Source organism: Ictidomys tridecemlineatus, chromosome 3 (genome assembly GCF_052094955.1).
Source record: "Ictidomys tridecemlineatus isolate mIctTri1 chromosome 3, mIctTri1.hap1, whole genome shotgun sequence".
Classification (NCBI taxonomy): Eukaryota; Metazoa; Chordata; class Mammalia; order Rodentia; family Sciuridae; genus Ictidomys; species Ictidomys tridecemlineatus.
Genome location: NC_135479.1, coordinates 77,148,117 through 77,170,865, shown reverse-complemented (window position 1 = coordinate 77,170,865; position 22,749 = coordinate 77,148,117). Strand labels below are relative to the sequence as shown.

The 22,749-nt window shown below is 51.4% G+C and overlaps 2 protein-coding genes across 10 annotated transcripts in view; both read right to left on the bottom strand.

Moving 5' to 3' along the window:
• Nucleotides 1–261: 261 nt before the first annotated feature.
• Nucleotides 262–11,726, bottom strand: Grm2 (glutamate metabotropic receptor 2). Of its 5 annotated transcripts, none has more exons than XM_005326974.4 (6): nucleotides 11,596–11,726; nucleotides 9,180–9,764; nucleotides 6,035–6,872; nucleotides 2,871–3,946; nucleotides 1,070–1,250; nucleotides 262–832 (listed from the first exon to the last, which is right to left on the bottom strand). In XM_005326974.4, the coding sequence occupies exons 2-6, from the start codon at nucleotides 9,627–9,629 to the stop codon at nucleotides 759–761; spliced, it is 2,619 nt and encodes an 872-aa protein (XP_005327031.1). In that variant the 5' UTR covers nucleotides 9,630–9,764; nucleotides 11,596–11,726; the 3' UTR covers nucleotides 262–758. The 5 variants fall into 5 exon arrangements, with proteins under 5 accessions (XP_005327031.1, XP_077899393.1, XP_040125712.1 ...); XM_078043267.1 differs by having other exon boundaries at nucleotides 9,180–9,667; XM_040269778.2 differs by having other exon boundaries at nucleotides 9,180–9,662.
• A 2,684-nt stretch (nucleotides 11,727–14,410) lies between these two features.
• The window catches only part of Tex264 (testis expressed 264, ER-phagy receptor), a 31,249-nt gene continuing 22,910 nt past the window's right edge, over nucleotides 14,411–22,749 (bottom strand). For 3 of the 5 annotated variants that reach the window (XM_013359360.4, XM_013359362.4, XM_013359361.4), the window contains exons 5-6: nucleotides 18,369–18,546; nucleotides 14,411–14,998 (exon numbers count right to left, since the gene is read on the bottom strand). In XM_013359360.4, coding sequence (XP_013214814.1) covers nucleotides 14,715–14,998; nucleotides 18,369–18,546 — 462 coding nt within the window. In that variant the 3' untranslated portion in view covers nucleotides 14,411–14,714. The remainder of the gene's footprint in view (nucleotides 14,999–18,368; nucleotides 18,547–22,749) is intronic. The other 2 variants (XM_013359363.4, XM_005326973.5) reach the window with 1 other exon arrangement.

Genomic DNA, 22,749 nt, shown 5'->3' with positions numbered 1-22,749 from the left:
ATCACTGATCCCCAGAGATCACAGTCACTCCACACCATCCTGCCCTCACACCAGGTATGCCTTGGCCAGCCTGTGGCTTCGCCTTTAAAATGAAGATGGTTTATTCATTTTCAACCTCTCCAAAGACAGGGCTGGGTTTATCTTAGTGGCTTCCAAATCCTAACATCAGGAACAGAGTACAGCGGCAAATACTAGCAGAATAAAGTCTTGGGAGGCTGGGGAGAGGGGACAGGGCTTCTCTGGGTCAAGGATTAAGAGTGATTTTTTTTTAAATAAAGACACTTTATTTACAGATAATACAAAATAAACCACAGGACAAACTACTGTTCAGATACAGGGACAGCCCCCACAACAACCACCCTGCCCATCCTAGAGTAACATATAAAAAATTAAAAAGGCCCTAGAGGGGAGAGGAGCTGGGCTGGAAGCACCTTTGCTGATTAGGGATTGGGGCCTACGATCCTCAGTCACTCCCCCCACCCCCCGACCCCGTGCCAGGGCACTCTCCCCTCTGAGCCCTGGGCCTGGCAAGCAGAGGACACAGCTACAAGGGCAGCTAGTGGCCATTGCGAAGGCCCCCTGGCCAAGGACACTGACTTCTGACTCTGAAGGGTTGGGAAAAGCAGGTGGGTAAGTGACTTTGGGGTGGGCATAGGGTGGGTATTATTGCGTTGCTCCAGCCAATTTCCTCCTGACCATGGACACTATCTACACTGGGTTCCAGGGAACAGCCATATCAGGGCAGAAGTGTAGGGTCTTCAAAGCGATGATGTTGTTGAGTCCACCACCTCACGGCCATTGCAAACAGTGGGGACAAACTGTGAGCCAGACCCTAGGGAAAGAAAACCAGAAGTTGGCGATGACCCTGAATCCTCCATAAAGAGTAGGAAGCAGGGAAAGTAGAGCTGTGGAGGGAAGCATGTCCCCCTGCCACCCTCTCATGTTCAGTGTCATCTTGAGGGCACCCTATCCCCCGACAAGGAATCTCAGCAATGGAGGAGTAGACCACACCTGAGGAGATGGGTTGGAAGGGGGAACTCAGGTAGGAAGGGGTGCTTATGATGCTGACCTTGGCCAGGGCTGGAGCTGGCCCTGGCGGCAGCACTGCCAAAGCGGCTGGTGGGTGCCCGATGACTAACCACATTCTTCTGCGGCTGGAAGAGGATGATGTGTAGCTTGGGTGCGAAGAGGCAGCCAAGTACCACAGAGCCACTGAGGCTGACTGACACGCACATGGTGGTGGTCTGTACCTGCAGGGGTTGAGTGGGGAAGCAGGCACAGGTCAAGGATGTCTGTCCCAAAGGCTGGGCCTGGCCCCTAGAACCCCCTTCCCAGGATGTTGGAGAGACAATAAGCATCTACTGGACCTTGGTGGGCACAGTCCCAGCATCTGTCCTGGTAGACTGTTTGCCCAGGGATCCCAAAGTTCAGCTGTGGGGTTGAACATGCTGGGGTGTATGTATATATACGGTGCATGTATGTATATGTGGAGGAGCTGGTATGTCCACCACTGCATATCTGAGTGTATGTATGTATGTACAGTAGTGAGTGTACAGGTCTGTGTGTGTACAAGTGTTTAGGGGTGTAGGATGTATGGGTATGCACTGTATATAGGGAGGGAACTGTGTGTGTGTGTGCCAGGATGTGTAAAAAAATGTGCATGCATGTGTCTGTATGTATATGTGCTGGTATATGTATTTGTGCATGCATGGTTGACTATTGTGTATATGTATGCCCTGGGTGAGTCCTTAGCTATGATTGGCATGAAAATGCAAATTATATGCACATTCTGGCTAAGTCAAAGCAGATTCCCTCTCAACCCTAGCCTCCAGGTGGTGGCCCAGCAGTTGCAAGCAGAGCAGCCAAGCCCAGAGATCCCTGGGCCCCAGCATGCACCACCACACTTCTGTCCTGGGGAAAGAACCTTTGTCAGGATGTTTGCCACAATTTTCCTGCTCCTTTAATTGTTAAGATTGTCGGTTCAGACCCTACACTGCATTCTCAAGCTAAGTGACCTCGGGCACAGGGTTGACTTTCCAAGGCCCTGTTTCTTTGTCAGTAAAATGGGAGAGCCATGGAGCTTACTCCAGAGTCATGAGGATTAACCAAAATGATTCTCTTGTCAGAGGCCAGCTCACCTGTTCTCCTCTGAGAGGCCTTTTCTGTTCACCTCATTTAAAGTATCCATTGCCCCTTGGAGCTGAGGATACCCACTGAGACAGTGTCAGATGAAACCAAATTTGTTTGGAAGCCATCAACTGGAATATAGCTTTCATCTGATTTAACCTTTGTCAACCCTACCTTCTTTGCTTCATCTTTCACCTGTAGACCTCCTCTCTAGTCAAACCCTTAAACCCCTGGAACATATTTCTGCCCCCCATCTCCTGCCAGTTTAGGAATGACATTGGAATACTGTCATCTCTCTTTTTTATTCTTTTTGGTATCAGGGATTGAACCCAGGGGTGCTTAGCCATCGAGTCACATCCCCAGCCATACATATGTTTATATTTAGAGCCATATATATTTTATTTAGAGACAGGGTCTTGCTGAGTTGCTTTAGGACCTCACTTAGTTGCTGAGACTGGCTTTGAACTCATGATCCTCTTGCCTCAACCTTTCAAGCCAATGAGATTACAGGCGTGTACCACCAAGCCTGGTTGACATCTCTTCTAACTCGAACTTGAGTTCTGCACTTTTCTGCCCAATCCCTACTCATCCCTTTCACCTTCCTGTAGGGTCCACACAAGCTGTGGGTCCCTGAGTAAACATATAAGCTCTTGGAGCATCAATTATCAGGAGATGAAATGAAATACCAGGAAACCAAGAATCCAGCATCCCCTCCCCTCCCACCTCTGCAGCAGGCAGCTCACCCGATAGTCACTGGAGGTGACATAGAAGATGGGCAGGAATGCCAGCCAGATGATGCACGTGGTGTACATGGTGAAGCCAATGAACTTGGCCTCATTGAAATTTTCGGGGCACTTGCGGGTCTTGAAGGCATAGAGCGTGCAGAGTGCGATGAGGAGCACGTTGTATGCCAGAGAGCCCAGCATGCTTGCATCACGGTGGTTACAGCGCAGTGTCACCACCTCCCGCCGTTCAGGGGCTGTCTCTTTGCCTGTGCCCGGTGCCTCCACCACCAGCCAGGCAGCCACAATGAGCAGCTGGCCTGAGATAAGTGCCAGGCAGATGGCGACTTGTGAGGCAGGACTGATAAAGCGTGGTCGCTGGGCCCCCTCCCGGGCCCCACCGAAGATGCGCGCAATGCGGTTAGTCTTGGTGAGCAGGGCTGAGTAGCAGACAGAGAAGGCAGTGCCCAAACCAAGGCGCCGTAAGGTGCACACAGCCGTGGATGGCTTGGCAATGAAGATGAAGGTCATGCAGTAGCAGAGGAAAACACCACCCAGCAGAATGTAGCAGAGCTCCCGACCCGAGGCCTTGACCACAGGAGTGGCATTGTGCCGTACAAAGACACCCAGCACAAAGAGGGTGGCCAGGGCACCGAGACAGGCGATGGTGACAGGTCCCACTGCCCAAGCATCACCCCAGCGGATGTACTCCTGGGGCAGCTCAAAGCAGCCAGTCAGGCTGGCATTTGGCCAGTAGCCCAGACCGCAGTCAGCACAGGTGAACTCATCCAACCGGTACTCATAGGGCTGGCAGGGGATACAGAGCCAGCAGCAAACTTCACCTGGCTGCACGCTCTTCACCTCGTTCTGAAGGCAGGGCTCACTGCAGCGAGAGGCAGGCAGGGGTCCAGCAGAAGGTGAGGCCCATGGGATGAGGCTGGTGTCCAGAGTCAGGCCTTCTGCCCAATATCCCACCTTCTGGTAACGATAGTGCCCATTGCCTGCCCGCAGATAGGTAAAGATGTTGTAGCGGCCAATACCATCACCAAAGCGGTCGAAGCGGACCTCATTGTGAGTTTCAGCTGGGCGGAAGGGGGCTGAGATGGGGGAGGGAAGGAAGAAAAGGTTGGATCAGTGGGTTACCCTAATGGAAACTCAACCCTCACCCTCAAATGGATCCAATCTCAAAGCTAAGGCCATCAGTAGCTCTTCCAATCCTCACCCCAATACTAAAGCCCATCTTAACCCTAGTCATTTTTCTAGGAGGTTACAACAAATTCTAACCCCTAAATTCTAGCATCAAACCTCAGTCTTCACCAATCCTAAACTCCAAAGATAATCCCAGCCTTAAAGCCAAGTGATTTCCACAAATCTAATGCCTATTCCAATCCCCAACCATGACTTGCCAAATCCAACCATAGACCTAGTCTCTAACACCTTCCAACCTCCAGGCCCCAAACCCCAACTTTATCACAACACAGCTCCCTCCTCAAACTTAACACAGAGAACCCAAAGCTAAGTCCAGCCTCAGATGCAATCCAGGTCCCACTAATCCTAACAATAACCTCAGCTCCATCCCCCACCAGCCCTAACACTGATTCCAGTACAAACAGAATCACAATCTCAGTGTCACCTTCAACCAGTTCCCTTCACAGAATGGTCACTGCCACTCTCCACTCCCACTTCATCCCCTGTGAACCTCACATGGCTCAGCCAGGCTCAGGAGTCAGGACTACACCTTCCCTGATCCCAGTGAGAAATCAGAGTTCAAGAAAACATTCTTAAGTCTCCATGAGTGAATGGTTCAGGCTGTAATTCAAACCCAAGATCCTCCAAACTCTTACTTTTTCCAGTCAGTGTCAAAGTTCTCAAAATCCATTTCTAGCCCAACCATAATTCTATCCAAGCCCAGTAGACTGAATATAGCCTTCCTCTAACATCCACTCAATCAGAGCCCACATTCCAACTCTAACCTCTATTCTCATTCTATCACAACTCTGAACATCAATCTTATTGAAATTATAGTTGACACAGGTTCCATAGCTGCAGAGTCAACCAACCCAGAATCAAAATAACAATTTTTAAAATCAATTAGTTCTATGAGGGTTGCATCTACACCTAACATGCACAGGCTTTTTGTTGTTGTTGTTATTATTCCTTCAACAATATAGTATAACAAATATTTACATAGCATTTACATTGCATTTAGTATTATAAGATATTTTAAAGTATACAGGAAGACAGATATAGGTTATATGAAAATACTACACAATTTTATATAAGGGATAAACAACCTCAGACTTTGGTGTCCATAGAAAGCCTAGAAACATGGATACTGAGGATGACTGTACTCTTTGTCTTAACCCTGCGCCAGTGCTTCCAAGCTATGTCAGTTCTGGCAGCCTCTCTCACTGCTCCCAGAATGATTCTTTCTGAAACCTAGTGATGACTCTAAATGATTCTCATTGTTCTTAAAACAAGCATTTAAACTTTTGATTTGAAGACACCAGGACCACTTTAGATGGCAAATAAAGATTAGGAATAGAAGTTTTCCCTAAATAGAATGTCATGTCAATGCTTGCCCTCAATCTAGTCTGATTCAGACTCTCTTGCAGCTATCTAAGAATGGATTTGAAATCCCCTGGTTTCCACCCCAAGCAAGATAAGGAGTCAGGAGACAGGGCAAGAACCAAGCAGGAGCCAAAGACCTTCAAAGTAGCAGGAACAGGCCAGAGGTCTCCTATCTCGAAGGGTCTCTCAGGAAGTTGAACCTCAGCAAGCCAGGTGTGACAGCACACACCTGTAACCCCAACTACTTGAGAGGCTGAGTTAGGAGGACCACAAATTAGAGGCCAGCTGGGGCAATTTAGCGATACCATATCTAAAACTAAACAATAAAAAGGGCTGGGGTTGTATATCAGTGGTAGACCGCTTGCCCAGCATGTATGAGGCCCTGGGTTCAATTCCCAGTGCTACAAAAAGAATAGAAGCAAAACCTCAGCCCAGGCTCCAGTTCTAGTCCCCTCTGCCTAGTAGTCCTTGTCCTGGCTCTGACACCAGCCCCCTGGAAGAGTTCTCTGTTGTGCTATGCTATGTTTCCTTAGCTAAGTAATAGAACATGAAAATCTGTTTTCCCTTTTCCTCTAAGAGTCAGCAAGCTGATGGACACTAGCCAGCACTATTACCATCAAACTTGACATTGAGTACGAAGTCCTTGTAGAGGCGGCGCCCGTTGACAGGACGCATTGCATCGCATAGATGGGTGGTGTTGGGGCAGAGGGCACGGTGCATGTTGTGCAGTGCGTGGGCCATGGCATACACTGCATTGACCACAAACATAATCTTGGACTCCTGCTCAAAGGGCACGGCCCTCAGAGAGTGGGCTGCACAGTCTCTCTGCCGGAAGCTGCAGCGAAACCTCTGCTCCCAGAACTCGCGGAACCAGGGGTTCCGGCTGTTGTTCCAGGGGTCCAGGTTCTGGAAGTAGGAGGCAAAGTCACTGATAGGGTAAGAGGCCAACTCGATGGTGATGGCACCCTCAGCAGCCCCCTCGCTGCCTGCCACCACACTCTCCAGGGCCCCCCAGCCATCACTGGCCACCCAGGTAAAGCTGGCATTGAGGCGCTGGGTGGCAGCAAGCAGCTCCCGAGCATCCTCAGAACGGGTGAACAGGACAGCCACACGGGCACTGGGCTTCTGCAGCAGTGCACGCACCACACCCTCAAAGGCTGCACGGCTCATGGCACGGCCCACCTTCTCTGAGGTAGCCACACAGATATTGCGAGCACGAGCCTCTAGCTCAAAGGCCTCAATGCCTGTCTCGCCATAGTCACCCTCGGATGCCACAGTGGATACATAGGTCCAGTTGAAGAAACGGAGAATTTCAGCCATGGCCTTGGCTTGGAAAAAGTCAGGGGGCACTGTGCGTGCAAAGTAGTCATAGCGGGACTTGTCACTCAACTTGGCACTGGTGGAAGCGTAGCTGATCTGTGGGATTTGAAATAGCCGCAGAAGGTTGGCCACCTGGGAAGCAGGGTAGAGAAGGCAAAGATAAGAGAACAGATCAAAAGAACACTAGAAACAGGGCAATCCCCACATCTAGCACTTAAGCATCCACGCAGGATAGCCCTGAAGTTTCCCTTTCTCAAAAGGCCAAATCTTAATTTTTGTATGTGTGTGCCATACTGGGGATTGAACCAGGGTGCTTTACCATCAAACTACATCTCCAGTCCTTTTCATTTTTTGAGACGGGGTATCATTAGGTTGCTGAAGCTGGCCTCAAACTTGCTGCCTCAGTCCCAGAGTCCAAGTTCCTGGAATTACAGAGGGGCACCTAAAATCAAATCTTAATTTGACGTGTCTTCAACCTAGGAGTGGGAAGTTTCTGCCCCTTCCCAAGGGCTGAGGGAGAAGATCCAGGGCTAAGGCCCCAGGGTCCTCAATCACACCTCAACCAGATGCAAGGGAGGGGACTAAGAAAGGTTGACATTTAGCTGCACACTGAGCCTCAGTTTCTTATCCTTTCAAGACAGCTGAGCACATAAAAATGATACTGCACAGACACTACAGCTCCTGGCATACGGAAGCTGATAGGGATATGGGCAAGAGAGAAGAGACGGGAATGCTGATGTGTGGTCCCTGCTACAGAAGGCTGGCAGCCTAGGATGGGAAGCAGGTAACCCAGCTCCTGGAAATAAATTCATGGGCCCTTGACAAGAACTATGTAAAGGAGCAGGGCTGGGAAAGCACCTCAGAGGCCCCTAATGAAGACATCAACAGGTGGGAGGATGCCCACCCACCCCTGTCCCCAGTCAGGGCTGCAGATGCAGATGCTGGCACAGTCACCTTTGATCAAACTGCCATCCAGTTACTCCCAGTAGTTGGGATTAGCAGGACCACTCGATGGTTCCTGCCTCTGCTTCATTTCTCTTAAACAAGCATTCCAGGTCAGGGGTCTAATAGCAATGCTCTCTGCTGGTCTCCTAAAGGAAGCTGAGGTCCTAGCCAAGGCCCCCATATGGTCCCCAGCCAGGGCTCCAGTTCTGGCCTCATCTTCCAACAGCCTACACAGGGCACTTGCAAGTGAGGATCTGGGCAAGAGGTTGGACGCAGTCAAGGAGCAAGAGAATTCCACCTGGGTCAAATCAACCAGGTGTGCCCGGGAGACAGCCCAGGAAGCAGCAAAGGGAAGTTAGCTGGGCCAGCAACCTCTGCTGAAGCCCAGCAACACAACAATACACCTTGTGCTGGCCCCTTGTGAGAGGGCAGGGCAGGGGCAGGGGTGAGGAATATTTCCTCATATTACCTCCTCAAATCCTTCACCTCCAAAGACCCTAGGGTACCTTATCCCTTATTTCCACACACATTGTTTTTCTTCCTCCTGGTTACCCATCTTAATTCTCTCCTCTGGCTTCTCCTGGGTTCTATCTGCCTACCTTGCTCTAATCCAAAAAGAGATGGTCTTGAAAAATTGGGCTAAGAGCATTGACTTTGCATCTCCCCTTTGCCACAACTTGGCTTGTGACACCTCCTCTCTCTCTGCCTTTTTACTCATCTATAAAATTGGTTAATAACAATAGCAGTTAAGATTTTTTGTGCCCTCATGACTTTCCAGGCCTTCGGATACATACTTTGCTCATTAAATTTTCACTAGAAACCTAAAAGTAGAAAATATTTTGAATTCAATTGTGTGTGTGTGTGTGTGTATTTTGGTACTGGAAATTGGGAATTGAACCCAGGGCTTCCCACATGCTAGGCACTACCACCGAACATCATCCTCAGCACTTTTTATTTTGAAACAGGGTCTCACTAAATTGCCCAGGCTGGCCTCAAATTTGCCATCTTCCTGCCTACACCTCCCAAGTTGCTGGGATTATGGGCATGTCCACCACACCCAGCTATAAATTTCATTTTATGAGAAAACTTTAAGACTCGGCGGGGGGGAAAAAAACCTATTTAGAGTCATGCAAGTTAGCATGTGGGAGAGCCAGAGTTTAAACCCAGAAACTGACTCCAGAGGTCTGGCCTCTCAGGTTGTTTAACATCATCACAGTGTGTGTGTGTGTGTGTGTGTGTGTGTGTGTGTGTTTAGTGTGTGGTGTTTCCCTTTTTTTTTTTTTTCCTTAGGGGAGTTTCTCTTACACAATCTCTAGAAATCAACCCTATTATGTGACAGAGCATTCTTTTAGTCTTCTATAAAAAGCTATTTAAAAGAAGCTGCAGGTCCCCCCTTTCCATGCAGGGCAGTACTGGAGCCTCTGCTCAGCAGGAATTCTAGGTCACCACCTCCAGCCTCCCTCCCCAGCCCTCATTTGGGTGGCCTCCACATACCTGGATGGAAACGTCACTGTAGGAGCCGCCAATGACACCAGTGATGGCAGTGGGAGCATCACCGTGGGTGGCATAAGAGCCATCGGGGCAGATATGGCGAGAGCCATCAGCACCTCTGCTGAGAGAGGCACGTACAAAGTCCAGTGCCTGCTCCAGGGCATATGTGTCCTTGGAACAGCTGTCAAGGATGTGCGCACCCAGGCGCACCCCAGGCAGCAGGTGGGGGTCGTGGTTGATCCGGTCCAGTGCGAAAAGCATGGCCTCCAGGCGCTGGATGCCACGATGCTCATTGACAGGACCACACTCCTCAGCTGGGCCACCCTTCTGGTGCACTGGGAACAGCCCACCCAGCACCAGGTCCCCCTCCAGGGTCAGCACCTTCTTGGCTGGGCCCTCAGCCACAGCACCCGACAGCAGCAGCAGTGCCAGGAGCCCAAGCATCGATCCCATGGCTCCAAAGGGGATGGATAGGTCCAGCAGACGCTGGTCTCCAGGGGATTAGGATAGAAGCAGCAAAGGCAAAGAGAGGAGGAGAAAGGGACAGGAAAGGACAGACAGGAAGAGAGATGAGAAGGGACCCAGCTCCTGCAGAGAAATAGAGAGACAAACAGAAAGGGAAAAGTGGAACCTAAAAGTGGCTGCCTCTTTTTTTCCCCAGCTTCCCCTTCTGATTCTGTCCTTCCTCACATCCAATTCCCAGGGACTCAGGGGTCATGGGGAGAGTGGTGTAACTAACTAGGCTGAGAAGCTCCTGGGATACCTCCCTGAGTCTCTCACTCAACCCTGCTCTGATTTGGGCTAGATGTGGGCCCTGAACACCTACCAAGCTCAGCATAAGGGGAAAAGAGACAGGGAGTAGAGGCCCAGGAAGAAGACAGAAGAACCCAACCCGTGCCAAGGCCTCTATAAATTAAAGGGTGTCTGTCCAAAACTCTACACAAACCTCACAAGATCTCAAGGTCAGTACCTTTTCAGCAGAGGCCATGTCAAAGTTACAGACTCAGGGAAACAGTCCCTGTCCTGAGCCTCAGATTTTCAGAGAGGGGACCCTGCTGTCTGAAGACCTACCAGGGAAGAGTCTCCAAGTGATAATCTCCAATCCTAGGGAGACCCCATAATGTGACAGAGTATTCTCTTAGTCTTCTATAAAAAGCTACTTAAAAGAAGCTGCTGGTCCCCTTTTCCATGCAGGGCAGTACTGGAGCCTCTGCTTAGCAGGAATTCTAGGGCACCACCTCTAGCCTCCCTCCCCAGGCCTCATTTGGGTGCCTCCACATACCTGGATAAATACCCAAGGGTGCTAGCATCTGGTTCTTAAAAGACCATCTCTACAGTTACCTGACTGAGAAAGAAATGGAGACCATAGTCCCTGAATGAGACTCCCCAGGGAAGGCACCAAAGTGGCCATGGGTCCTGTATGAGCAGTACAAGTACATAAGAAAGTACATGTGTCATAGGTTGGGGGACAATTCATCTGGTCAGAATCTCTAGTGCTGAGGATGAGTTCTGAACTCTAGCTCTATGTAAGATACTGTTTGAGACTTTCTGCCTCTGTTTTCTTTTTACTTCAAATACAGCAGAGAAAGTCACCATTTCCAGACCGCCCCATTCTCAGTCTCAGGGGCTTGTCCATCCTGAGGCTAGCCTTTAGACACCCCCTTTCTCTGTCTTCCACTCTACATCCTATCATCTATACCCCAGTAGCCTTCCCAAACACCCACCCCACACAGGCTCCTACAATCATGCTGGCTTAAAAAGGCTGGGGGAGGGATATAAATCTTTCCTCAGAACAGGAAAGGAAACTAAGGCTGAAGCAGACAGCAACTAGTTCATGGATCTCATGTCCTGGCTATACAGCCTGAAGCTTCTCACTTTGTCCCCTCATTTCCCCAGAGCTAAATCTCCCACTGGTACTGGGACAAGGGGATTGGGCTCCCATGGGAACCGGAAAGAATCAGTTCAACCAGGCAAACAGGAGAGAAGCCGGGATGAAGACCAACACTCATGGAAAGGAACGCAAATAAGGGTTCAGCACAGGGGAGGCCCAGATGGAAGACCAGAGGCAGGAAGGGGACAGAACCCCGGAAACGGGTAGCCAGGGGGCCAGGGCCACAAATCCGATCAGAGGGCAAGAGAGTCCAGAAAGGCTGAGACAAAAGACGAGGCACAGACAGAAAGAAGAATCAGAGGACATTGGAACAGGAGGAATGAACCGAGGAGCGGGACGCAGGGCGTGCGTTTTATGGGAAGAAAGGCGGGACGCCCTGGGCTGTCTTCCCGCTTCCCAAAGCTCCCAGAGAGCAGGTCTGTACGCCCCGGCATGGGTGCCCCAGAGCTCGAGGACCCGGGGGCGCCGGGACGTGGGGTAAGGGCTAAAAAGGTCTGCAGCAGCCGCGGTACTACAGGCTCACCCTACCTGGTGCGCCCAGCTCCAGCACGTAGAGAATCGGAGTGGAGCAAGGGGCGCAGGGCTCCCGGCTCCAGCTCGCTAGCTCGCTCGCTCGCTGGTTCTGCGCTCTCCGCCAGCTCACCCTGCCGCTTTCAATCGCGGCCCGCCCCGCCCCCGGCCCGGCCCGCCCCCAGTCCCTCCTCCGGTCCTCCCCACTCTAGGTATCCCCCTCCCAATCTGGCCTCCGCCTCCTTTCGGACACCTCCAGGACTCCTTGCCCAAAGCCTTCCACGACTCTGGCTCCTCGCGGGACCAGGAGCTGTCCGCCGCGTGGTGCTGAATCCCCTCATGTTCCGCTGTGCTGGAGTAGGTGCCTCTCTACCCCCACCACCTCGTAGTCAGACTGTGTCCCAGAGAGCGGTGGGTGCAGGATATGGGGTACTGGGTTGGGAAGGTCACTGAGGCTGGAGAATGAGCACGCTGATACGGTTTCCCATGTGTAAAAGAGGAGGAGTTAGCCCTAGGGTTGTCAGGGGACAGTGGGGGACAGGTAAAAGGGCACGTGTGAGGTAGGTGGAGCGCTTGGCCTGTTGCCGCAAGTCTGTCCCTGTCCTCACATCCATTCTTTCCATCCAGTGACTGCAGCTGAGACCACATACCAGGCTCCATGTCAGAGCAGGCCTGAATAACTAAGAGGAAGACAGTGGGGAGGGGGAGGTTAGAGGATGGGGCCACCCCTTCCTTCCTGCAGATGACCTTTACAGCTGCTACCCCTCCCCTCCACTTCTATGCACAAAGGGCATTTATGGCTAAGAGATACTGTGGGGGGTGGGGCCTTCAGGACCAGGGACTAAGGTCAACCCTGAGGAATCTGCTAGGGCTAGCAGGGGGATCTGCGAGGGGAGGGGGCTGAGGAAAGACTTCTGGAACTGGCTGCGTAGGAGGAAGCCAGAGCTGGAGCCCAAGCAGAGGGAGGACAGCTCTGAGAAGATGCTCTTGACTCTTCCCTCCCCCAGCAGGATGGGGAAGGATGCCCCTGGGTAGGGGTGGTGGATAAGTTGTAGTGCCTGGCTATGCTGAGGGATTTGGGGAAAGGGCTGTACCTAGATCTAGGTCCAGAGCCTGTGTTATCTACCCTGAACATGTACATACATTAACAAGTTCTAAGGGGCACGCAACCCTATACACACCTTTGGCAACTGCCCTTTCTTCCACAGGTGTCAGTGGAAGTAAGGTCAGCTATGTGCTGATGAAAATGTCTAGCCCAGGTCCCTTAAGCACACCCCCACCCCCACAATATGTATGTATGGCATATAGGAGGGGATCACAAGAACAACTATTTCCCTGCACACCCAAACCTAATGCCCCACTGCTCTGGAAATAACACAGGTTTGAAAGAAAACAGACATCAAACCCAAACCCAAATGCAAATGAGATCACTAATGGGCAGTGGGATAAGGGTTCAGAGCTGTCAGAAGAAGCTGGAGAGACAGACATGCCGTCTTCCAGCTCTGGCTCTGCCACCGGCTGCCTTTACCCTCTAGCTGGCTCCGAGAGACTGATCCCTGGGGTAAATAAGCAATGGGCAGGGTTCATGTAGCAGAGAGGCTGGCAGCAGGAGGGTACTGAGGTAAAAGAAACTGCACAGCAATCCCAGCCACACATCCAGGCAACTCACCAAAAGAGCCCCACAAAAGACAAAGGACTTTATACAGATATGGCTACAAACAGCAGCCCAAGAAGTCCATCACATGGCCTGCAGCAAGTGAACTGTACTGTCCCACTGCAGCACAGACACATGGTAACACACAGCTGTGTGGCCACCACTTCCAACTGGATACATACACATAGCCTTACACACACAACTGTACAAGTGGACCTGGCCACACACGTAACTGTAAAGGTAAGTGCAGCCATAATATAAAGCTGTATATGTAGATAACATCCAAAAGCAAATGCAATGCTCCCACACAGTACTAGTGGACACAGCTACATATATACACAATGACATAGCCACACACAAAGCCTTAGCAGGACATACATATGGACACATACAAACAGCTATGCACATAGATATGCCCACAAACATAGTTGTAATAAGAGTTTACAGTTGCACTAATCCACAGCTTTATACAATGATACATAATAAAACATATAGCTTTACACATGAACACATAACCATGCATGCACAGATGAATACACATAGCCACATAGAGAGAACTGTATATAGACAAAGCCCCCCAAAGATGCTTCCAGCCAGCTAGCCTCACACATGCCTATAATGCAACCACATACTGGTAAACACACAAAACAAAGCACCACACACACATAGCTACATAGTCATCCATACATATACAGTCATGCCCAGCCACAATCACATCCTTTCTGATGCTTACTTGGGCACAGCCTCACCCAGGAACACCACTAGCAGCCCTATCTGTGGTGTCCATGAACATACCCAGGTTCAAAGGCACTGGCAGTCACAGCAGGGACAGCCTCACCTGCTGGGAAGGTCCCAGCATGAGCACAGGCACACTCAAGACAGACACAAAGGCCTCCTTTGGAAGCAAACAAAGGCAGAATTCAAGCTCTCCATTCTGGAGCCCTGAAGGACTCTCTGCTTGGCTCTCACACCCCTTGTTCTGCTTTTTAGCAGCCTGGGAAGCTCCTAGGGCTATTGCAATGCAGGGGTGACTGTCCCCTGGGGCCACAGAGCAAGGAGTGAAAATCTTCAATATCCTCCTCACCCAACTCCAGGGTTCTTTCCTCTTGGGTTTGGGAGGCTCCTGCCTACTCCTAGCCTATCTCCCCCAATATAGAACTAACAAACACACAGTCCAAATACAGGTGAAACAAGAAAATCATTTGCTTTATTTTGGGTTCTGGAAGCGCTCTAATATGAATCTGAAAAAAGACAACAGGGGTGGCAGCCCAAGAGTCTGGTGCAGGTAACAGTCCCTATCTCCTCTGGCCCTGGGAACCAAAAGGGCAGTGAGGAGAAGGCATAACTAGAGGCCTGGGGTAGAAGTCAGGTCCCCCAGGCATCCCCATCCATAGTCTGGGCTGGAGAGGTGAAGAAGGAAGAGGGTTGGACAATCTGCTCAGTTCCTTAGCAATAGTACCCACAGGAGGGTGCAGGATGCAAGTTACTCCTCATCCTTCTCAGGGGTAGTAGGCTCCCGGAACAGACCCAGAGGCTTGGCCTCAGGGCCCAATCGTGGTTCCCCCAAGGGCCCCTCGCCCTCCAGATCCAGCTCCTCAAAGGATGAGCCACTGGCACCGGACTCGCTGTAGCTGTGCTCACTCCGGTTATCACCATCATCCCAGCCACGGCTGCTTGCCCCAGGGGACAGCGTGATGGCTGAAGTCTCGCGGCTGCCAGGGCCCACCTCCAGGCTTACAGAACTCATGTCACTCATTGTGTCAGCTCCTAGGGCCAGGACAAGGGAGCATAGATTAGCCAAGACCACCACCATCCCCCCCAACTCCCTTCTCTAGGGACAGGGGCAGGGACTTGCACCAGCTCTGCAACTCAGTGTGCACAGTCCCCTCGTAAATTATATAGCCATCCTGGCTCAGGAGGCCCATTCTAGCTGCCCTCTGCCCTAACTGGGGCTGTACTGACAAGACTAAGGAGAGAACAGGGAGGGAGGGAATGGGAGAGGGGAGCAGCTGGCTATTTACTCCTCTCCTTTCCCTGAATTAGCCTCAGCTCCCTGCACTCCCACAAAGCCTGCTACCCTCCACCCCTTCATCCATTAAGAGCCACTCAGCCCTAGGGTGAGGAACTGAGTATAGAACAAAGAGACCCAAGTATTATCCCCTTCACCTCTCATTTCAGATCTGGAGAGAAGTTTGTCCAGTCGGCTACAGAACACTGCCCATGAGGCAAGAGGATGGAAGAATGGACCAAGAGGTCTACTCTCCAGCCTCCACCCCCATGCAGGCCTCCCCAAGGAGCAGCTGTAACCAAGAAATCAGCTGGCCCCTACCCCTGGCCTCATTGCATCCCCACTTGAGAAGGCTAAGTGATATGGATAGAAAAATCTTGAGAAACACATTGCAAAGAAGGAGGGTGCAGGGATAAAGCTTATTTAAGGACTTTCTCCCGCTGTGCCTGGGTCAATCCAGAAGAACCCTCACCTACCCCACCTTATCCACAAACTTTTAATACTACTTCTGTTACAAGTTAGCAAAAAGGGCTATGAGAGCACTTTTGCTGGTGGCTGGAGAGCCTCAAAATAGTGCTGAGCTGGCTGATGGCCCAAGTACCCCATAACTGGCTCTTGCACATCCAACACATCCTCCAAGTAAGTGGCTCTTCATCTGCCCTGTCCAGAAGCAACCCCTCAGTTCATCTTCCCAGATCAGAATCACTAAATGCAGTTGGGAGATGGCAAGGAGGAACAAGGAGTTCAGGCACACTGTGCAGGAATCCAGTTTGGGAGAAGACTGATAGACACCCTTCCTATGTGAGGGGAAGGGGGGCAGCTATCGAACATCATAGAAGGTAAGGTATAGGAAGGCAACCCCAGTTCCTATCTCTCGATAGGGAGGTGAACAGGGCACAACTGGGAACTAATTGACATTTGGACTGGCCTGGAGCCGTCTCTGAACTTCAACTGGGATTGGGAGCCTGCTCCCCCAATCTACTTGGCTCCCAGAAGACTCCCTTTCAGCCCTACTGGCAGATGTGCAGTAAGCCTTGGAAGTGCCAGACCACCAGCCCATGGCCCCTTCTCTTGCTGGGATCCCTGGCATGGCTCCCAGCATGGAGGCAATGTGAGCACAGTGGAGTGGGAGCCCAGGCTGAGCCTTGAGTTATGGGTGGTTCCTTCTGACCCTGGGACAGAACTCCAGCTCCCCACTCAATCCTTAAATGATGATCAGTGTCCCAGGGGCTGCAAGCCTGAAAGGCACAAGGGGGATATTTCCTTCCTGGCTCCATTACTGTCAAATTCTGTCAGCCCATCCATCCACTAGTTCTCTTGAGACCCAGAGATACAAGGACCTGCCTGCTTCCCAGTCGATGCCTTCTCCCTCCCCACTCCTGGGCTAGGGGTGATCAGAGGAAGGGGCTCAGAGGTACCTCCTTCTGCCCTGGGCTCAGCATGCTGAGATAAAGATAGCCTCTGGGAACATAGGAGACTTCAGGACAAAGAGGTGTAATGCAGGGGAGTGGTATCCTTATAGCCCCACCAAGGCCCACCCACAGTGTCTTAAGTCTGTGTCCTTGGGGAAAGACTGCCAGGCAAGGCAGGACAGCACCTAAATCCCAAGGACTGCTGGTCAGGGCATGGAAACTAAAACTTTCACCCCAATCCCTCCTTCCTCTGCCCACAGTCAGTGCAAGTAGATCAAATATTCATTGCCTCTCTGCAGCTAAATAATACATCAATGTAATAACAGGCACAAGGCAGCTAATCACCCCCTTTCACCTCCCAGCCCAAGATGGGGCAGCGGCAGGGAAGCAGCAGGGACAGGCCAAGCCTTGGGTGGTCAGGCACCCACCATGCACCCACTACACACTGCTGTGTTAAGTGGCATGCACCTGGTGGGTGAACGCCTAGAGTCCGCCCTGAGTGTCAGGACAGGCCGTCAGAAGTGGGCAGACCCTCAGCCCCCACACCAGGGAGTGGGCGGGCAGACCAAAGAGCTGAGAAGTGTGATTGCTGCGGCTGCAGCCAGCTGTAGCAGGTGCCAAGCAGTCCTTTAACACCCCCTGGCAGGCAGTGTTTGGGGGGGAAGGAAGCTGGATGGGTGGGCCAAGGAGGGGGAAGGCAGGGAGCAGAGGAAGGTTGCAGGGAAGGTCAAGGTCCTCCTCCTTCCTGCCCTGGGGACTGCCTTGGCCTGATGACTTTGTACCACGTCCTATGCCCACAGTAGGGGGACTGAAGAGTGTCTGCTGGGTACTACTAGGCCGAAGGGAGCAGTACCCCATGGAGGTAATTAAGTGGCAGATGAAGTTAACTGTGTTGGACACAAGCCCCTAGGGAGCACAGATTGTTTCCCAGTACCCTTCCCTTTTAGCCCCCTCCAATACATGTATCTCTAGGGTGACCTTGGCTATTTAAGACTGAATAGGCAAACTCTCCTAGAGAGGAAAAAGACAGTCTCTCTCCCCACAGCCCTGCATCACTCCTAGAAATCATGGACTTCCAGAGTCACACAAGGCTCCACCAGGATGGCCAAAGATTGTTGGGAAGTTAACCAACAGCCCCCTTTCCTCCTTGTCATGAAAGGTCATGGTGGAGGGGTAGGCTGGGAACAGGCAAGCAGCCTGCTGACCTGGACCTGGGGTATTATTGCTGTCAGCAAGTATGTGAGCAGGCTCTAGCAGCAGGAGCAGGGAGAAAGCAGTTGGCTCTGGATGGAGCCCCATACTGGGGGACAGGAGAACACTTTGTTCACCTCCTTACCTTCCAGATCCAGTGCCAATCTTACTTCCTGTTGAGCCCCACCCAAGTGACTCTTTTCCTGAGTAGCCTCAGCCCCCTCCCATGAACATCCATCTGTCAGTGATCTGTGTTTCCAAAGGTACTCCTGTTGCATCTGAAGGGAATCCAGACAGGGTCTTTGTGTTGTCAGGGGAATATGTGTGAATCTACATGCACATAGATCCACATGTCTAGAAATAGGCACTCTGAATGTGGGTTCTGGGGGTAGGCATATATCTTCCTACCTCTGCCAAGCATAGCCTGACACCCATAGTGCCATCCCAGAAGAAATAACCTTCTCAACCATGCCCCTAGGTATCCAGAACAGTGGCTCCAGGCAGGACCCCACCCTTATTCCCCTACCTTCTATACCTGTGCCATCCACCTGGGCATCGCTGGCTTCTACAAGCCCCCGGCATTTCCGCTCTGTCTCCTTCACTTCTGGCACATAGAAGTCACCTTGCCGTGCCAGTGGGCACACGAAATGGATCTGGTCTTGATGGTAGATCTCCAGACGAGGGTGGGCACACAGCTTCCGTTCCTAACCAGTTAGAAAAGGTAGAATGAGCACTACAGGGCCCCTGACTCACTTTGTCCCACAGTGGGCCTAGGAACTGTTTATTGCTGGCTGTATCTTCCCCCAATCTCTTCTAAGTTTCATGAGGGAGACACATGCAGACCTCCCTAAGAGCAAGGCTCCATTCTCTAACATGCAGCAGTCTAAGGAAAAAAACCTAAGAATCTGACACTACTAGTTCTATGTATATCTGGGACCAAAAGGATGGACTCATACAGCCATGAAACTTAGCACACTTAGACTACCCAGCACTGAGATGCCATGAACTAGAACCCCAGGTACCCAAGTCAAAATATAACCCATCACACTTTCCATCCTATAATCCTCTGCCCCTGACATCCTCTCTATCCTAAGCAATGCTAACAGATCCAGATATATCAGATGACACTAGGGCCTTGGACCCATGACTGCAGACATATTCCCATGGACCCTGCTTTCCACTCCCTTTCCCCTCCTAGATTTAAGTAAACCTCTGAGACTTTCAAATATGGTTCCCAAACATCCTCACCCGTGGGCCCAGGGTTTCGGACAAGGTAGAGGAGGCAGACAGACGGGCAGGACACATGAGTCTAGCAATGAACATTAACCAATGAGGTGAAGTATCAGCTTCCAGGGCCCGAAGTTCTAACAGGCACCCTGCTGCCCTATGCCTAGACACAGACCCCAATGTTCCCCATCCCCAGTGTGAGGAAGCCAGCAGACAAAATGCCAGAGCTACTCGGAGACAGGCAGGAACAATCAGAACAGGGGTCAAGTGTCTATCGCTCTTGAGCCCGCCTCCCTTTCCTGTGCTGGAGTGCAATTACCCACCAAGATAACTGTGAGGCCCTTGCCCTGTCACTGCTCACCCGCCAACCTTCACAACACGGCTATTTATAGCACCCGCAAGCTCTCACCATGAGCTCTGAAATGAGCCTTTCACTTAATGGTAATGAGAGACTTATCGCCTGGCAGGGAAAAGCCACTCCAGGATTCCACTTGTCCGCCTTCCTGGCCAACCTGAGGGTTGAGGAATCTCTTGCAATTAAAGCCAGTAAAGAGGGGTAAAGAGAGCCGATGGAAAGAAAAGGGGAGAAGGAATAAGCCTGAAAAGGTGTATCTAGCGAGGACCTTCAGCAGCTGCTAGAAGAATGGTGCACCTAGGAGGTCACATGGGAGAAAGACGGCCCACCAAGGTCAGGTGCAGCTCATCTTCAAACTCCATAGGTGACCCAGCAAAGCCTTTCATCCTGTTTCCATGTGTCCAACTTCAGAGGGAAACACCCTGGCCCTGATGCTTCCAAGGTCAGTAAAAGAAAGTCATTAGTTTTCATGTTTGAATCCAATCTTTTTGTCAACCTGGTAACTCTCCAGGACTCTTCCACCTCATGAGTCCACGAGCTGACCCCTGTCTTTGTCTTTTTTGATGGCTGCCCTTGTTTCTCCACCCTCCCACAAGCCCACTTGCAGCCTAGTCCTCAAGAAGAAGCTTCCAAGAACACATCAAGAAATGGAGCTACCAGGCTCTAGGCTCTCTCCAATGCCTGCACATCAGGAGGGCCCACTGCCAAACCTGAGTCCAACTCAACAAACTGGGTCAAGTTGCCGAGGTCAGGGCCAAGGAGGCTTCCTGAAGGAGGTCTGGGTCCTTCCTCAGTTGTCAGAGAGGGGAAAAAAGGGGTCTCCACCTTCACCTCCATCTTCATGCTTTGGGCATTCAAAGGGTCCAAAGAGCAGTAGCAGAGTGGCCACTGGCCACCTCAAGAGCTACTGAGAGTTGGCTTTGGGGGACGTTCCCAGAGACTAAAGCTTGTGTCTATTCAGAGATTAGGGACAATGGAGATGCAACCCCTACCCCCAAACCCTGCTGGTACTCAGGCTACTCCCTAGCTTCCTTTCTGGAGGAGCTTAGAAGTAACAGAAAAAAAGAGAGTAGTGATCTTTCCACTCTTTCTTCTAGACTGGGCATCAGGATGGGCAGGACCAGGCAGCCACCCTATGCCACCTGCTCTGCCAGCCCCCTCGTTGGCAGGCAGGAGGCAGCTCTGCGGCTGCTCTGCACATCTGCCTCCTCCAGAGAGCCCTGCTCTGAAGTTGCCTGGCTATGGACAGCCCTGTTGCCATGGAAACCGCATCCTCCATCCTTTCTGTCGCCTTCATCTCAAAGCCATAGGGGAGAACAGAGGAACGGGGGAGACAGAGGATGAAGAAAAAGCTGTAGCCCAGCTACTCTGCCCATCCCTACCCCTTTGCAGCCTCCTACACAGGGAGCACCAGCTGCCTAGCCCTGTCTCAAACTCAAATCCAGCCTGATCCTAACTGCTGCTGCCTAGGGGTCCCTGGCCCTCCTTAATAGAGGGAAGCCCCATTGACTGGGGCTGGGGTTGTGGCTCAGCAGTGGAGCACTCGTCTTGCATGTGCGAAGTCTTGGGTTTGATCCTCAGCACCACATAAAAATAAATAAATAAAAAATAAGGGTACTGTACCCAAATACCACTAAAAAAATAAATATTAAAAAAAAAATCCCATTGACTGCTCAACCCCAGGACATACCAGGTCCTGTCAAAATTCAGACTCAGGGGCAGAGGAGAAGGGGCAGGAAGAAGGCAGAGTCAAACTTCCAACCTCAGCCCACAAGCAGGGAAGGGACTTATGGGATTTATCATTACCCTTGAAGTCCTCTTCCTTGGAGAACCTCCTCCCTTCTGTGCTTTGCCCTCTAAGCAGGAATAAGTCTAGTGAAGACTGGGGATAAAGAGCAAGAGGGCAGGACTTGCCATATGCCCTGTTCCTGAGTAATCAGGCAGAGAGGACAAGCCTTTTTCCTCCCAGCCAGGTGTAACCTCAGGGGGAGGAGATGGTGGCCACAGGCTGGTTCTCAGGTTCTTGCTACACAGCAGGACTAGGGTCCAGGCAGCATGTCTACAAGCAGGTAAATATTGGAAAACCATCAGAGGAAGGCAAGGCCAGCTGCCTCTTCCCTCAGCTAGCCCCAGGGAGCCCTTGGAGAGCAGACTGCCAATGGCCAAGGACATCAGCTCAATGCCACACTGGGCTAGTAATACTGGGTAAAGGAGCCTGGATGGGCCTGAAGTCTTCCCTGTCCTGGCATACCCCTTCCACAGCCCAGATAGCCAGAGCCACATGGAAGCATTGCCAGAACAGGGGAACCTGCTTCTGGCCACCTAGACCCCACTGGCCATCTAACAAACCCACAACCCAAAAGAACTAACTCACGCACATAGATTCATGGGACTCTCAGGTCCTCTTCCAAGATAGGGAGAGATGCAACATTCACAGCCCTTTCCACCTAACAGAAAGAAGTTGGTGAATCATGCCAAAATCTCACCAGGAATGGCTAGAAACTGGATTCAGGAAAGACATACCTCCAGTCTTTCCTCTCACCTGGGTCTTCCACAAACATAAACAAAAGAAGTATCTGGAATATCACCCACAATGCAGGGAGTTCTATATGACAGCCATCAGCACATCCCTTGTCACCAACCCACCTTGTACCAACATTGACTATCCACCCAGGAATACAGGCAGACAAGGGAAAAAGCAACTCACCATCTCACACAAGGCTGCCATGGTACCACTGCCTCAGTCACTTTAGGAACACATCACACACTCCTCATAGCAGCCTGACCTCATCTCTAGGACACGGGGGGCAAGTACTCAGGTCAGGGTTCCCAAAAAAGACTAGACTAGTATGATAAGCTGAGGTTCCCCTCCCCATCCCCCATCAGGAACCACAGTACCTCCCCTGGCAGGTCTTTCTGTGAATTCAGAGAGAGGAAGGAAGGAGGTAAGACTGAGGAGCTGAACTATCCTCATTTTGTGTTCTGCTCTCAAAACATCACCCTGTGCCCAGGCTTCAGCTATGGGTATGAAGGGGATAGGGGATATAGGTTAGAGGCTGAAGATGGATGCTACTCCCAGGCTGCCCAGGAGCTGGTTTTGCTCATAGCTGGGTAGAAAAAATGCCCAAAAGGAGGTGTCACTTTGTGCAGGCCAAGGACTAGGTCACATATCTACATGCGCTCTAGGTCTAGAAAAGGATGAGGTCCACAGGATGTATCCCTATTCCATCATGGCCCCTTACCTCCTGCCTCACTGGAGCAAGAGGACCTGGGCTTTCTCTTTGCCCTTTGCTGCCCAGTCCTACCAACCCCTCCCTACCAGGCT

What these genes read in the sequence shown, in the direction of transcription:
- Grm2 (XM_005326974.4), bottom strand. Translation starts at nt 9,629, where the DNA reads ATGGGATCGATGCTTGGGCTCCTGGCACTGCTGCTGCTGTCGGGTGCT. An exon ending in ACAGTGACGTTTCCATCCAG is followed by an intron (nt 6,873 to 9,179) that starts GTATGTGGAGGC and finishes CCTGCTTCCCAG; the next exon opens with GTGGCCAACCTTCTGCGGCT. An exon ending in ACTCAATGTCAAGTTTGATG is followed by an intron (nt 3,947 to 6,034) that starts GTAATAGTGCTG and finishes CCCCCATCTCAG; the next exon opens with CCCCCTTCCGCCCAGCTGAA.